Source organism: Mus caroli, unplaced genomic scaffold (genome assembly GCF_978045245.1).
Source record: "Mus caroli unplaced genomic scaffold, Mus_caroli_1 scaffold_3, whole genome shotgun sequence".
Lineage (NCBI taxonomy): Eukaryota > Metazoa > Chordata > Mammalia > Rodentia > Muridae > Mus > Mus caroli.
The window spans coordinates 126,366,809-126,383,116 of record NW_028227258.1 but is presented as its reverse complement, the minus strand read 5'-3'; the positions used below and the strand labels follow the sequence as shown (position 1 = coordinate 126,383,116).

General features: G+C 41.2%; 1 protein-coding gene across 2 annotated transcripts in view; it reads left to right on the top strand.

The window, feature by feature from the left end:
* The first annotated feature begins 1,021 nt into the window (after positions 1–1,021).
* Atp11b (ATPase phospholipid transporting 11B (putative)) overlaps positions 1,022–16,308 on the top strand; it is a 103,020-nt gene continuing 87,733 nt past the window's right edge. The window contains exon 1 of one of the 2 annotated variants that reach the window (XM_085835958.1): positions 1,022–1,345. In XM_085835958.1, coding sequence (XP_085692084.1) covers positions 1,319–1,345 — 27 coding nt within the window. In that variant the 5' untranslated portion in view covers positions 1,022–1,318. The remainder of the gene's footprint in view (positions 1,346–16,308) is intronic. The other variant, XM_021157859.3, reaches the window with a different exon arrangement.

Below are 16,308 nucleotides of genomic sequence, written 5' to 3'. Positions count from 1 at the left end.
CCTGGCTTTCCTGAAACTCACTCTGTAGACCAGGCTGGCCTCGAACTCAGAAATCTGCCTGCCTCTGTCTCCCAAGTGCTGGGATTAAAGGCATGCGCCACCACGCCCGGCTCCGTTGCAGATTTTATAGGCCATAGATAACGGAAAGACTCTAATTGCAATGCTGGATTATCTAAGAAATGACTACTGAAACCAAAAGATAGATTTGTCTAATCACCGTAGCTTAGATTTAGGTTTCTGCAGAATGTTACTTTTAAAGATTTGGGTTTCTGCAGAATGAATCTTAACAGTTATCCACACCCTTGTTAGAGAGGTCAAGCTACTTTGAGGGTAGTTTTCATTGCATGCTTAGCCTTTCCAGCTTAATTCATCAGGATAGGAACTCAGCAATAGCTCCAGAAATTGAGGTGCAGGCTGGACTCTCACAGAGAAATCTCAAACTTTCCCCAATATTAGTCCACTTTGGTTACTCGCTGAGTTATGTGTGAAGCAATTAAATGCCTCTGACAATTAAAAAATTTTTAATTTTTCTATGAGAATTTTGTACAATTTAGTTTGATCATAATCATCTCCCTCTCCAAATGTAAGTCTTTGATATTTTAATGGTACCAATACGGGGAGGCTTCTGGGGACCGACCTTTTGGTCACATACATTTGCTGATGTGGATCCGAATGTTGGAGTGGATGGGGGGGTTGGTGGGGGAGGAGGAAGATCTGCGACAGGGCAGAGCCATCTCCCCCTCGAGGAGTTGCTGCAGCCTAGCTGGCCAAGGTACAAAAACTCGAAAAAGGCCCATAGAGCGGGCGAGCCTGACAGCGCTCACGTTTTCGCGACACACCGCCCCGGAAAGGGGCGGGCAACCCTGCGCGGAAACAGGGAAGGGTGGGCCTCGGAGAGGTAAGGAGGCGGGCGGGTCCAGAGCAGGTGAGGGAGGGGAACAGGGCTTGGGGGCGGGGCCATGGCGGGCGAGGGCGGGGCGGCGCCGTGGGGGCGGGGCCATGGCGGGCGAGGGCGGGGCGGCGCCGTGGGGGCGACGGTGCTTCGGGTGACAACGGTCAGAGATGAAGGTGGCCGCGGCGCAGCGGGGAGTAGTGCTGCTCCGGGCGCGGTTGGCAGCCAGGCCGCGCCTGTAGGACCTCCGGGCCGGGGTGGCGGGCGGGATGGGGACCCGACTCGGATAGAAAATCGGCGGCAGCAGAGAGCGGAACTTAAGCCCGAGGGGCTCGCCTGCTCCGGTCACACTCGGAGTCCTCTTCCACCTGCTGTCGCTCGGCCCCGCGTCCGGCGGGCCACGACGGCGTCGGCGACGGCGGGGGCATGTGGCGCTGGGTCCGGCAGCAGCTGGTAAGTGAGGGCTGGGTGGCGCGGCTGGGCGGCGAGGGCTAGGCCGCGGCGGGGGCGCGCGGCTCTCCCTCGGCCCGGGCTCCGCACAGCGCGGGGATGCACTGCAGCTTGCGGCCGCTGAGGGTCGGGAGCCGCGCGGGCCCCGAGGTGACGGAGGCAGCGGCGCGGGGCGCGGGTCAGGCGGCTCCCCCGGACTCCGAACTAGGTTCGTGCGGGCTCCGGAGGAGGTCTGGGTCCTCCTCGGCCTCCCGGCGGAAGCTCGCCCTGGGCCTAGGAGGAAGGCGCGCCGGAAAGGTCTTCACCGCAGACCGATGCAACTTCTCTGTGCATCTCTTGTGTGTCACCCACCCCTCGAGGCGGTTAGAACGCACGGGTTAGGAGCCAGTGGTTAACTTTTGAACATTACTGTATTACCTGGAAAAAGAAAAAGAAAACCTTAGAGTGACTTAAGTGTCTAAAAAGCGTCACCTTTCTCAGAAACCATTCACAGACGAAAATCTCTCATGTCCCTTGGCACTTGCAGCCCAGAAAATAACAACGCCAAGGCGACAGTGACAGTTAAGGCAGACATCACTTCAGTTCTAGGAATGCTAATCTATATGCTGTTTAATTTCGAAATTGTACCAATTGCAGTATTTTTTTTTTTTTACGAGGTTTCAAGGCAGTGATAAATCTTAGAGAAACAGAAATGTCCTGTTTTGAGACCAAAATCTTCATTCTTTTTTCTTGTGGTAGAACAGCTTTTCAGGTAAAAACTAAAAAGTATGTATTTCAGTCAGTCTCCTGTTTATTTTACAGTAAGCATCATTCTTAAATAAAGAAATTTATAAATAAAACTAGAACCGCCTGCCACTCCCTCATACAAATGGTGGGTCTTTATTTTTAGCTAACTGTTGCAAATTGAAGTATTCCAGCTTTATTGGGAATCCAAGCTAATGATGTCATTTAATCCACACTGGCTTTCTTGTGGCAAGCCAGTACAGTAAGGAAGTTAATTATTACAAATCTGATCTGCTTTTGACTTCTCAGTCGTCAAGTAAATAAAAGATTTAACACCTTTTTATCTGATGTTTTGGGTGAGAAAATAGTTTTTAAGGCTGTTTTTTCAAGCCTTTCCCAGTATGTTAAGACAGTCTCTCAGTGTGAGGTACTTTTTTGTTAGCTTGAATAAAATCTTTCTATATGATCATTCCTATCATCCAGATAGAAATCTGGTAATGTTGGGAGAAATGGCATTATATTTATGGCTGAAAGGGATAAACCAGAAGCTGTGTGGTCATTTTTAAGTCAGCTGTCTCATGGCCCTGACTAACAAGTTGAACAAGTTGTCTTCCATTAAAAAAAAATACTATCTCTGATATTTAGTTGCCTGTCACTGGTTTTACTTTTAAGATAATCAAGTCTTTAAGAACTTGTGCCAGGGCTGGAGAGACGGCTCAGTAAGTTAAGAGCTCTGACTGTTCTTCCAGAGGTCCTGAGTTCAATTCCCAGCAATCACATGGTAGCTCACAACCATCTGTAATGGGGTCTTATGTACTCTTCTGGTGTGTCTGAAGACAGCTACAGTGTACTCATCTAAATAAAAATAAATAAATCTTTAAAAAAAAAACCAAAACCTTGTGCCAAAGCAGGACTTTGAATTGCTAAGTTTGTGTAATCACTTAAATACAAATTAAGGACAGTGTGTACAAAGGAACGAAGGATATTGTACTAGCTCAGTAATAAACAGCCTTTCTAGTTGCTACTCCGAGAATTCAGTTCAAAGGGTCTATCTTGGATTATTCAAATTATACAAATTTTATATACAAATAATGCAAATTTTATTATTATTTTGCTCACTGGGTTTAGTCACCAGCATTATGTTAATTGTAAAATTCATAAAAGGGAAAATTTGGGTAAGTCAATAAATCATAGGGACAGGTTGTTTTGGAAATGTTTTGGAACATTTCATATGAATCCTGGCTTTTAACCAATAATTTAACCAAAAAAAAGATACTTTTTGTTTTTAATTTTTGATTACTGCTTAGTGTGTTTGTGTGTGTGTGTGTAAGTAAGTCAAGACACCCTGTGCCAGTCAGTTCTTTGCTACCTTGTGGGTCTCAGGAATCAAACTCAGGTTCTCATTTGCTTCCTGAGACATCTAACTTAACTTGCTGTCTTTTTATGATAGAGACAATTATATCTTCTGTTTTATTTTATTTGCAGTTTTAAAAAATTGATTGATTTCTTATCTCTATTTAATATTTTTAATTGCCTAATGATGAGAAATCATGATAAAAACTGACATTTTCCCTTTATGAAAATAGTGAAAACATGTGGAATATCTTTTCTTTTTTTCTTTTTTTGTTTTTCTTTCACACATAATGTTCAAATTATTATTTTTTTTTTTTTTTATTTTTTTTTTTGGTGGTTTTTCGAGACAGGGTTTCTCTGTGTAGCTCTGGCTGTCCTGGAACTCACTTTGTAGACCAGGCTGGCCTCGAACTCAGAAATCCGCCTGCCTCTGCCTCCCGAGTGCTGGGATTAAAGGCGTGCGCCACCACGCCCGGCTTCAAATTATTTTATGCTGAAAGTTATTATGTATTTCTGGTGTAGCTCATATTCATAGTGTAGCCCTTTTCAGTAACATGCTGTACTAAGTCATTATAGTCTGTCATTAACAGCATCTCAATTATAACAGCATAGGACCGATAGATGCCTGGTGTGTTGTTGTTGTTGTTATTATTATTATCATTTATTACTTTGCCAGTGCTGGCAGTCAAACCCACAGCTTTACACATGCTAGTGGTAGCTGTTGACCACATGCAGCTGCTAAAATTTGTGGTAAGAGAGGAAAACTCATATAGCATATTTATTTGTATAGTGCTGATGTCTACCTTTAAGCAAAAATTCTTATAAACGAATATATTTAGATGACCTATAAGGTTTCATTACAGAACAACATAGTGCCATGTTTTCATAGAACTTACTTGTTTGTAGGTATTTGCTAAATCCTGTTTTATGTGAACGTGATGAGGCTTTTACTCATGACTGTTCTCAGTCAGCCCCCTATATTGGGCTACAGTTAGTCTTGAGAATGTTTTCTGGATAATGAGTAGATTAGGAAATAATGAATATTATTTCTGAGTTTAGCAATATAGTGATAAAATTTAAGTCTGACTAGTCCAGAAGAATGTAGAAAATGATTGTAACTGCATGCAACCACAACCTAGCAGGCTGCGGGTGTTTGTTTAGCTGCTGGGACAGGTCTGCAATCCCAGCATCTGGGGGTTGGATGAGGAAGATGTGAGCTGGGGCACGCTGCAGTGCCGTTCTTACACTGTTCATGATGTCCCTTCAGCCTCCTGATTCACTGAGGAAACTGGCAGTTCTTAGCCACAACTCGCTGGGTGTTGTTATCAAATGTGTGAGCACACTTGCTGGGTCTGTGCTCCCTGCCTTGTTTGTGCCAGCACAGGAGTGAAGCCCCCTCTCCAGCTCCAGCTCACTGTGGTCACCATGCTGCTCTCATCATTCTCTAGCCTCCTCCGTCAGGTCACTTAGCAGAGCAGAGCCTTGAACCTGCAAACACAGCGAAGCTTCCCTCTCTATCTCAGTTTGCACTGGATTGTACCTGATTGCCAAATGTTCTTCAATATAATAATCATTTTAAAAGATTTATCCTGCATCACAGTTCTGTCTAATATACTTGAAATGTGGCTGGCTCACATTGAAATTTTCTTAAATATAAAACATAATGGATTTTAAAACAGAAGAAAAATGTGACATATCTCAGTTATATTTATTTCTGTAATAGAAAGATGGCTTAGCAGGAACAGGTACTTGTTACCAATTACTGTAATAAATACTCAGTAAATGTGCTCAGTCTGACCTCTGCTATTCACTTGGTAGAAGGAGAAATTATCTCCTGAAAGTTATCCTCTGACTTTTACATTTGTGTGCTGACATGTGCCCACTCCCCAACAATAAATAAATATAATGAAGAAATTTAATTGTTTATTTTTAAAATGTGGCTATTCAGAAATTTAAAAATAATGTATGTGGCTTGCATCTGTGGCTCATGTTTTATTTTTACTAGTACTGCTATATAACATTTTAAAAGTAAGCTTTAGCCAGGCGGTGGTGGTGCACGCCTTTAATCCCAGCACTTGGGAGGCAGAGACAGGTGGATTTCTGAGTTCAAGGCCAGCCTGGTCTCCGAAGTGTGTTCCAGGACAGCCAGGGCTACACAGAGAAACACTGTCTCAGAAAAACCAAAAAAACCCCAAAAAAACAAACAAACAAAAAAACAACAAAAAAAGAAGCTTTGCATTCTTTGGAGCACATTACACATTAAATCTGAATATCTTTATATTCATATCTCTCTGTCTGTCTATCTATCTATGTCTATATCTATCTATTGAAAGGATTTTTTTTTTTTTAATGTATCACAGGCTGGTCTTAACTTGTGATCTTCCTGCTCATTTTCCTGAGTGTTGGGATTTTGGGAATATATTCTTAAATATCAAATTTTTCTTTTGGTTAAGGTGACATGATAGGTGTGTCTAGGTGTTCCCAGAGCACTCAGGGACCTTGCTTCAGAGCCTGGATATACAGCTTTCCCCAGAGTGAGGGCAGTATACCAGGTGTCACCATTGAAAGCAAACTTATTTTCCTCCCTTGGCAGCAATTAAATGCCAACGGCTCTTCAGCTAAGGGTGTAATATCATGCCTACTTCACTTCCTCCATGCTGAGAGTTTGTTTTCTCTAGCTTGATCTTGTACAGGCCTTGTATATGTTGTCACAACTGTTATGAATTTGTATCTGTATCTGCCCCAGTGTGTCTGGAAAAGTTGATTTGAAGTCATTCACCATGTCTGCACCTTAATCTTTTCAATTCTTTGACACAGATCCTGAGTCTTGGGGGTGGGGGTGGGGTGGTTATATAGATGTCCAATCAGGGCTGAGCACTCTGGCAGCTCTTATTTGCCACATGTTGACCAGTTATGGGTCTCTGTGCTAATTGCCATATATTGCAAGAAGCAGTTTCTCTGATGAGGGTCGGGTAGTGCAGTGGGTAGTCTATGGGTATAGCAATAAGTCAGTAAAAGTTGTTTATTGGCATGTCCATTTAGCAAGTTAGTAGTAGGTTTTTCCCTAGAGCCAGTGATCTATCTAGCCACAGGTTCTTGGCGTCATGAATGGTGGTGTCACGTATCTCATGGAGCTGACCTTAAAGCTAATTCAGTCTGTTCCTCCCATACCACTCGAGCTGCTAGTGCATCAGTGAGCATATCTTGCCCGGCAGGTTGTGACTGTAGTTGTAGTGTTCAGAGCTGGGTGAGACCAGTGATTACTTTCTTGTAATGTACAGCACAATGGACTCTAGGCAGGAGAGATGAAGCTACCAGTTCAGTGCCAACTGGGTATCTATTGGTTCTGTAACTCAAGCGTGTGATGCTTTCAGCAATAGCGGTTTACTGTCAAGTTCTGGAGAGTAATCAATAGCATTGGCAATAATAGCCTGTACTTGGAGGTGGGGGTTATCGATCCTTTGGCAAACAACTCAAAAAGAGGTAACCCATTCCTGGTCCTGGGAGCTTCATTTAGTAGTGGATATCTAGTTGGGTTATTGTCCTCTCGAGATAGAGTAACTCCATTTAAACTGGAAGCTTCCACAATAGTAGACCTCTATGGGACTTTTCAAATTCCCTCCTCTACCCTGTCCTCCCATCATCAAACCATTTAATCTTTTCTGTACTGGTTCCTCCTTTGTAACACTCTAGTTTTTTCCATGAAAGACTCCTCTCCTCTCCCATGCCCCTTTACCAGTTACCTAAGCTGTCTGTGTCCTCCAAATGAAATGCACACACCTAAAGCTGAAAAGCGTCAACCCATGAGAGAAAACGCAGTGCTTCTGGGTTTTGCTTACCTCACACAGGATGATTGTTTTCAGTTCCATATAGTTACCTGAAATTTTCATAATTTTGTTGTCTAACAGCTGAATAATGCTCTATTGTATAATATGCCACATTTTCTTTATTTACTTGCCAGCTTGATGGACATCTAAGCTGTTTCCATTTCCTGACTCTTGTGACTAGAGCAGCAGTGAACATGGATAAGCAAGTATCTCTGAGGTAGAATATAGAGTCTTTTGGTTATAAGCCTGAGAATGGTATAGCCGGATCTTGTGCAAATCTATTTCCAGCATTTGAGGAGCGTTGTACTCCATAGTGGTTTCCATAGTGGTGTACACGTTTGTGTTCCCACCAGCGGTGAATCCATGTTCCACTTTCCTAGCATTTGTGTATGCACTCTCTCTCTCTTGTGCTCCCCACCCCCCAATGGCTCTGACTAGCACTTGTTATATAGACTAAGCTAGCCTGGAACTCCAGAGAACCACCTGCCTCAGTCTGCTTCCTAAGTACTGAGATTAAATGCATGTGCTATTTGTATGTAATCTTGAGAAAATTCTGTTTAGTTTCATTTTCCATTTTTAAATTGGGTTATTCCTTGATGGTTAGTTTTTTAAAAACTGTATAGATTCTTAATACCAACCCTCTGTGATTGATATCCTTTGCTGTTCAATAGCTTTGTAGTTTCATGAAGTCTCATTTGCCCATTATTGGTCTCCTCAGTGCCTGTGCTATTGGGGTTCTGTTCAGAATGTCCTTTCTTGTGCCTATAAGTTTAAGCATATTTCTCACATTCTCCTCTATCAGATTTGAGATATCAAGGTCTTACGTTGAGATCCATTTGTGGTTGAGTTTTGTGCAGGATGAGAGATGTGAATCTAATCTCATCCTACATTCCGCTATTTAGTTTGACCAGAACCTGTTGTTGAAGATGTTCTTTGTTCTCCAGTATATATCTTGGCCATTTTGTCAAAACTCAGTTCTCTAAACTACTGCACCTAAAGATCAGTGACCATTGTAGAAGAGGGTATGGGAAGACTGTAAACACCAGAGGAACAGCTCCTGGAAGTGTCTGAATGTCTAATGTCTTAATGGTGAGACCCATTAAGTCTTACCAGCATGGCTGCCTGAGTCGAACAAGGAGGACACCAAAAGATGTGTTAACATGGAAGGGGGAAGCTCACAAGAAATCAGCCCTAGATAGAGAACTATAGGCAACTAAGGAATGCTGGTAAGAAGGGAGATAATAGTCTTCCCAAGGGAAGAGCACACCAACTGACAATTAGCCAATAACAAATGGTCAGCGTGGAAAGATGTACATACAAGTATTGATGTATTTAGGAATATACACACACACAAACACACAATTTAAGAAAAAGAGGCCATGAATTTTATGGTAACTTGTCAGATTGTCTATGAACAAACCTGTATTTTAAAGACATTGATAAATTCTTTTCTTCATGTGATATCTTACACAAAACACTTCAGATGTGACTGATTTTAACCTCTTAGGTTTGTATCAACTGTTGTTACATGTTTTATTATAGTCTTTTGTGAATCATTGTCTTTTGTTTTAGAAGATGGCCTATTTTGAACCTTTGTATAGGTACATTTCTGTTTTTGTGACAAAGGAAAAACTTTAAACTGTCCCAAACAGAAAAATAGTAACTAACAGAAGTATGGTTTATTTTAGTGTGAGTTGCTATTACTGCTCTTGTTTATTATAAAGGTAGACCTTTAGCGCTCAATGCATTTTCAATAAAAAAGGAATTAAAATATCAAAAAATTGAATCTCATACATGAGGTTTGGAGGGAAGAAATGGATATTGTATGATTAAATTAATCTCAAAAAAATTAAAAATCAGATATCCATAGATATGGACTTATGTCTAGATCTCCACTTGTATTCAGTTAATCAGTGTGTCTCTTTTTATTCTGGTACAATGCTGTTTTTATTACTACAGCTTTGTAGTATAAGTTACAATCAGGGGTGCTAATACCTCCACCAATTCTTTTATTGTTCAGAATTATTTTTAGCAATTCTGGGTTTTTTATTTCCATATAAAGTAAAAGATTCCTTCTTTTCTTTTCTCTCCTTTTTCTTTCCTTCTTTCTTTCTTTCTTTCTTTCTTTCTTTCTTTCTTTCTTTCTTCTGTCTGTCCATCTGTCTTTCTGTCTTCCGTCCTTCCTTCCTTTGGAATATTTTCCCTAGGTGTCTGCTAGCTGCTTTCCTTCCTTCATGCCTTACATGGTATTTTTGATTGCCTCCCTCATAGTGTCTCTTCACAGCAACAGAAAATTAACTAAGATACCCGATCAACTAGTAAAGCCTTTTATAGCCCTTAAGTAGAATATGTAAAACAAACGAAACAAAACCTAGCACCCTCCATGGCAACTTTTGCACCCCGTTTCCTGCTGTTTCTCTTCGTGTTGCACCATTATTCAGCAGACTCTTGACCCTGCTTGCTTACCTCATGAAGACTGGGAGTCCACCCAGTCTTTTTGTTAGTTCTCCATCTAACATCTAAACCATTTCTCAGTTTTCCATCCCCTTTTAGGCATAATCATTTTCCATTTATTACTTCCCTCTAACATTTTCTGAATTTCTGTATTATGGTAATGTGCTGATAGGATTTGGAACTGCTAAAATGAAGTTTCTTCTCTCTGCTCAGGTAGTTTCCTCAGAGGCTCTTGTATAATAGATATTGGAACTGCTGCCAACATGGTTTACTATTGTATAAAGCAGAACAGAAAGCATGGTGACCTTCTTGTACATAACTTTCTAAAAAGTGAGATACCTAGAATTGAACTTGCTAGATGATGGGATATGCACACTGTGACTGCTAACCAGTTGCTTCAATTACATTTCAGAGTATGAGAGTTCCTGTCTCACTACAGCTTGCTCAAACTTCAGGAATGTGACCAGGGCTGACCATACAGCCTAGTGGGTAGATACTTGTTACCAAGCCTGATGACTGATGACCTTAGTTTGGTCCCCAGAACCCACATGGCAAAAGAAGAAAATGAATTCCAGCAGGTTACTCTCTGCTCTCCACACATACAGCACAGCATATATGTACACACACACATACAGCATAGCATATATGTACACACACACATACAGCACAGCATATATGTACACACACACATCATAGCATATATGTACACACACACATACAGCATAGCATATATGTACACACACACATACAGCATAGCATATATGTACACACACACATACAGCATAGCATATATGTACACACACACATACAGCATAGCATATATGTACACACACACATACAGCATAGCATATATGCACACACACACATACAGCACAGCATATATGTACACACACACACAGCATAGCATATATGCACACACACACATACAGCATAGCATATATGCACACACACACATACAGCACAGCATATATGTACACACACACATACAGCATAGCATATATGTACACACACACATACAGCATAGCATATATGTACACACACACATACAGCACAGCATATATGTACACACACACATACAGCACAGCATATATGTACACACACACATACAGCATAGCATATATGTACACACACATACAGCACAGCATATATGTACACACACACATACAGCACAGCATATATGTACACACACACATACAGCACAGCATATATGTACACACACACATACAGCATAGCATATATGTACACACACACATACAGCATAGCATATATGTACACACACACATACAGCACTGCATATATGTACACACACACATACAGCACTGCATATATGTACACACACACATACAGCACAGCATATATGTACACACACACATACAGCACAGCATATATGTACACACACACATACAGCACAGCATATATGTACACACACACATACAGCACAGCATATATGTACACACACACATACAGCACAGCATATATGTACACACACACATACAGCATAGCATATATGTACACACACACACAGCATAGCATATATGTACACACACACATACAGCACTGCATATATGTACACACACATACAGCATAGCATATATGTACACACACACATACAGCACAGCATATATGTACACACACATACAGCATAGCATATATGTACACACACACATACAGCACAGCATATATGTACACACACACATACAGCATAGCATATATGTACACACACACATACAGCACAGCATATATGTACACACACACATACAGCATAGCATATATGTACACACACACATACAGCACAGCATATATGTACACACACACATACAGCATAGCATATATGTACACACACACATACAGCACAGCATATATGTACACACACACATACAGCACAGCATATATGTACACACACACATACAGCACAGCATATATGTACACACACATACAGCACAGCATATATGTACACACACACATACAGCACAGCATATATGTACACACACACGCTGAACAAATGTTTAAAAAAGAACTTTACCAGCTTTATAGCAATGAAAAAAAATCTCATTTGCATTCTCTTAATTGTTAATGAGCCATGCTAGTACCTCTGTTTTATTCATGGATAAAGTTCCCGTTTTTCTATTGAGTAATTTATTAGTTGCTTGTTGCTGTGATAAAATCCTTAACCAAAGCAACATAAGAAACAGTTTATTGTAACTTACTGTTCAAAGGTAGTTTATACATATCATGGCAGAGAAACCATAGTGACAGGAGCGTGAGGCAGCTAGTCATGTGTGCATTTAGGAAACAGTACAATGCATACTAGTGACCAGCTTTCTGTTTTACTCAGTCTATCTAGGACCTCAGTCTAAGCCTGGCGCTGGCCCATATTAAGGGTGGGTCTTCTTACATCAATTACCCTAATCCAGACAGTCCACCATAGGCATGTCCAGAGGTTTACTTCCATTGTGATTCTAAGTCCTATCAGATTGACAATTAAGATTAACGTTCGGGGTCTGAAGAAATAACCGTTCAGATCACTTACTGCTCTTGCAGAGGATCAGTTTGGTTGTCCGCACACATATTGGGTGGCTCACAACCACTTGTAACTCCAGCTTCAGGGGGAATTGAACTCCTCTCCTCTGCAGGCACATGCACTCTTGTGTATATAATCCCACCCCTTCAAAATCAAAATAATAAAAATCTTTAAAAATGATCAACATTAGAAGTAGTTTCTCTTTTTTTTTTGTTCCTTTTGTAGTGTGGATGCCATTTCTTTGTTATATGTACTATAAATAAATATCTTCTTCCACTCTTTGCCCTCTATGTAATTTTGTTCATAGTTTTCTTACACATTCCCCTTTAAGTGTCTTTGTAGAAAATTTATTTCTGCATTCTGTTACCTAACAATTTCTTTCCTCTATTAGAATCAGAGGGTTGCTTTAGTATTGTTTTCTTCAATTGTCTTAATATGTAACTTTTCAGTATCCAAATTTAATATAATTAGAATTGATTTTTATATATAGAATATGGGAATTTGTGTTTTGCTATTGGAAAGTTATTTGTTTCATCGCTCAGTGTGTTGCATGAGCCATTTTTGATGTCTGATATATGTGTTTGCCTTCCCCGTGATGAATGGCATTTTCGACTTCCCTCTATGTTCTCTTTTGTCTGTTTCACTCACCTATTGGCATACCCGTAGTGAGCCATTTTAATCATAGTTTTTGCATGATGAGTCATTTGTGAGGCGGAGTCTCCCACATGTATTGGTTTCTCTTTCTCAGAATTGCATTGGACCTTTGCTCTTCCATTTATGACATAGAAGCACACAGAAACAGGGCTTTTTTTGTTGTTGGTTTTTTGTTTTTTAATTATCTGGGGGGAAAATCACGGATTTTGATCGGCTTTGCATTGAAATTTATTTGGTTATTTAATTAATTGTGTGTGTGTGTGTGTGTGTGTGTGTGTGTGTGTGTGTGAGAGAGAGAGAGAGAGAGAGAGAGAGAGAGAGGGAGGGAGGGAGCAGGAGAGAGAAAGGGGAGCCTGTGTGTGGATGACAGAGGGTAGTGTTCGGGAGTGGCTTCTCACTTTTGCTTCTTTGGCTGCATGTCCTGTTCTAGACTAGCTTTAGCTACACTGGTATTACAGGTGTGGACCACTGCATTTGCCTTTTTTATGTGGGTTCCCAGGATGAAACTTGGGTAGTTAGGTTTGGGTGGCTAGCACTTTTATCCATTGAACTATCTTCCCAGTTCTGAGTTTCTTATATTTATATTCTTTTTTTCAAAGACGTAACAGCTGGGCCTGCAAGATGGCTCAGCAGGTAGGGCTTCTGCTGCCAAACCTGACAGCCTGAGTTGTGTCCCTGGGACCTTCATGATAGGAGAGAACCGGTTTTATTTTTTGTTTGTTTTTAATAATGTAACTTTATTTACTTTTAATTAAATTTATTTATTTATTTACTTTATATCAGCCCCCGCTCTCCTCCAAGTAACCCCCTCACACGGATCCTCCCGCCATTCCACCCTCCCCTTCTCCTTTGAAAAGGGGGAGCTCTCCTCTGGGTGTTACCTCCCCACTCCCTCTCCATCCCCACACATCAAGTTGCTGCAGGACTAGGTGCATCCTCTCCTACTAAGGCCAGACAAAGTTGTCCATTTAGGGGGACGGGGTCCACAGGCAGGCAGCAGACTCCCTGATAGCCCCAGCTCCAATTGTTGGGGAATCCCCATAAAGACCAAGCTGCACATCTGCTACATATGTGTAGGGGACCTAGGTCCAGCCTGTGCTTGCTCTTTGGTTGGTGGTTCAGTCTCTGAGAGCCCCCAAGGGTTCAGGTTAATTGATTCTGTTGGTCTCCCTAGGGAAGCCCTGTCCTCTTTGGATTTCTTAATCCTTCCCCCAACTCTTCCATAAGACTCCCCGAGCTCCATCTAATGTTGGGTGTGAGTCTCAGCATCTCTTTCCATTGGCTGCTGAGTGGAACCTCTCAGAGGACAGTTATGCTAGGCTCCTGTCTGCAAGCCTAATGGAGTATCACCAATAGTGTCAGGGATTGGTTTTTGCTCATGAGATGGGTGTCAATTTGGGCCAGTCATTGGTTGGCCATTCCCTCAGTCTCTGCTCTGTCTTTGCCCCTACACATCTTGTAGGCAGGACACATTTGGGTCCAAGGCTTTTTGTGGATAATTTGCTGTCCTTGTTCCTTCCCTGGGGAGTCCTTCCTGGAAACAGGAAGTGGCCACTTCAGGATCCATTTGGCCCTCTATTAGAACTCTCAGATAGAGTCACCTCCATAGGCCCCCTGGGGCGTCAGCCTATCCTATCCCAGGTCTCTGGCACTTCCTAAGGATTATCCCTTACCTCTGATTTCCTTTCTCTCTCCCCTGCCCTCCCTACATCTGATCCTTACACCCCCCCATGCCGCTCCACCCCATTCCCCATCTTCTCTACCACCCAGATCCCTCCTTCCATAGACTGCTGCTATCTACTTTGTTTCCCCTTCTGAGAACCAGTTCTTAAAAGTTGTCCTCTGACCTCCACTTACATACCATGACATGCTGACACTCTCCTCCATGGGAACACACACAATAAAAAGAAAATTAATTTAAAAATACTTTTAAAAAGATGAATGTGTAGACTGTATGTTTATCTTTTTCTAGCTATGTCTGTAGTTATTTGAGTACACTTGTGTTCTAAGTCAACAGTAACATAGAGGTTTTCTGTGGGATTATATTGTCATTGGACGTAAACCTAAACAGTAAACTTAACGGTAGCCTGGATTTTATTATGAACCTGTTTCCACACTTCTACACCATTTCCCAGTTAGAGTTTACAGTCCCCTGCCTTTATATAGTTTTTCAACCCCCCCTTTTTTGTTTGTTTTTTTAAATTGTAGTTATCCCAGTGGATTGAAATGTGATTTTGATATACATTTCCATAATGGCAAAGGCTGTCAGACATCTTTTTGTATCTGTTGGGTTGTTTGTTTGTTTGTTTGGTTGGTTGGTTGGTTTTTCAAGACCTGGTTTCTCTGTATAGCCCTGGCTGTCCTGGAACTCGCTCTGTAGACCAGGCTGGCCTTGAACTCAGAAATCCACCTGCCTTTGCCTCCCAAGTGCTCAGATTAAAGGCATGCACCACCACTGCCCATCGGTTTCTTTTTTCTTTTTTTTTTTCCTTTTTCTTTCTTTTCTTTTTCCTTTCCTTTTCTTTTTTCTTTTCTTTTTTTTTTTTTTTTGGAGAAACAGTTAGTCTAATCCTCTTGCCCTTTCTAATTGACAAGAATTCTTTATATATCGTCAGCATTCAGGACCCTTACTAGATAATGTGATTTACAAATTCTTTCTCTTAGAATGTGGTTGTTTGTAGTTCTTTGTTTTCTTTTAGATCCCAAAGTTTATTTTTTGTATTGTTGGCTTGTTTATGTTTTGAATACTCATCTTGCCTTATAAGATGACTATTTGTGGGGACGATGCTGGGGTTAAGTTCGGGCTCTAACTGAAGTGTGTTTCCACTGAACTGCTTGCCTGCCCCAGTAATTTATCCGCATCTTCTATAGGAAATTACTTTCATTATTCCAAAGGGTTTTAAAGAATGATTTATTTATTATTTCATGTGCATTGGTGTTTTGCCTGCATATATATTTGTATGGGAGTGTCAGATTATCTGGAACTGTAGTTATAGACAGTTGTGAGCTGCCATTTGGGTGCTGGGAATTCCCCCAGAAGTTCTTTTATTGTTGAGAATAGTTTTCGCTGTTTTAGGGTTTTTGTTATTCCTGATGAATTTGGAATTGCTCTTTCTAATTCTGTGAAGGATTGAGTTGGAATTTTGATGGGGATTGCATTGAATCTGTAGATTGCTTTCAGCAAAATGGCCATTTTTACTATATTAATCCTGCCAATCCATGAGCATGGGAGATCTTTCCATCTTCTGAGATCTTCTTCGATTTCTTTCTTCAGAGACTTGAAGTTTTTGTCCTATAGATCTTAGGTTAGAGTCACACCAAGGTATTTTATTAGTTGAGACTATTGTGAAGGGTGTCAGTTCCCTAATTCTTTCTCAGCCTGTTTATCCTTTGAGTAGAGGAAGGCCACTGATTTGTTTGAGTTAATTTTATAT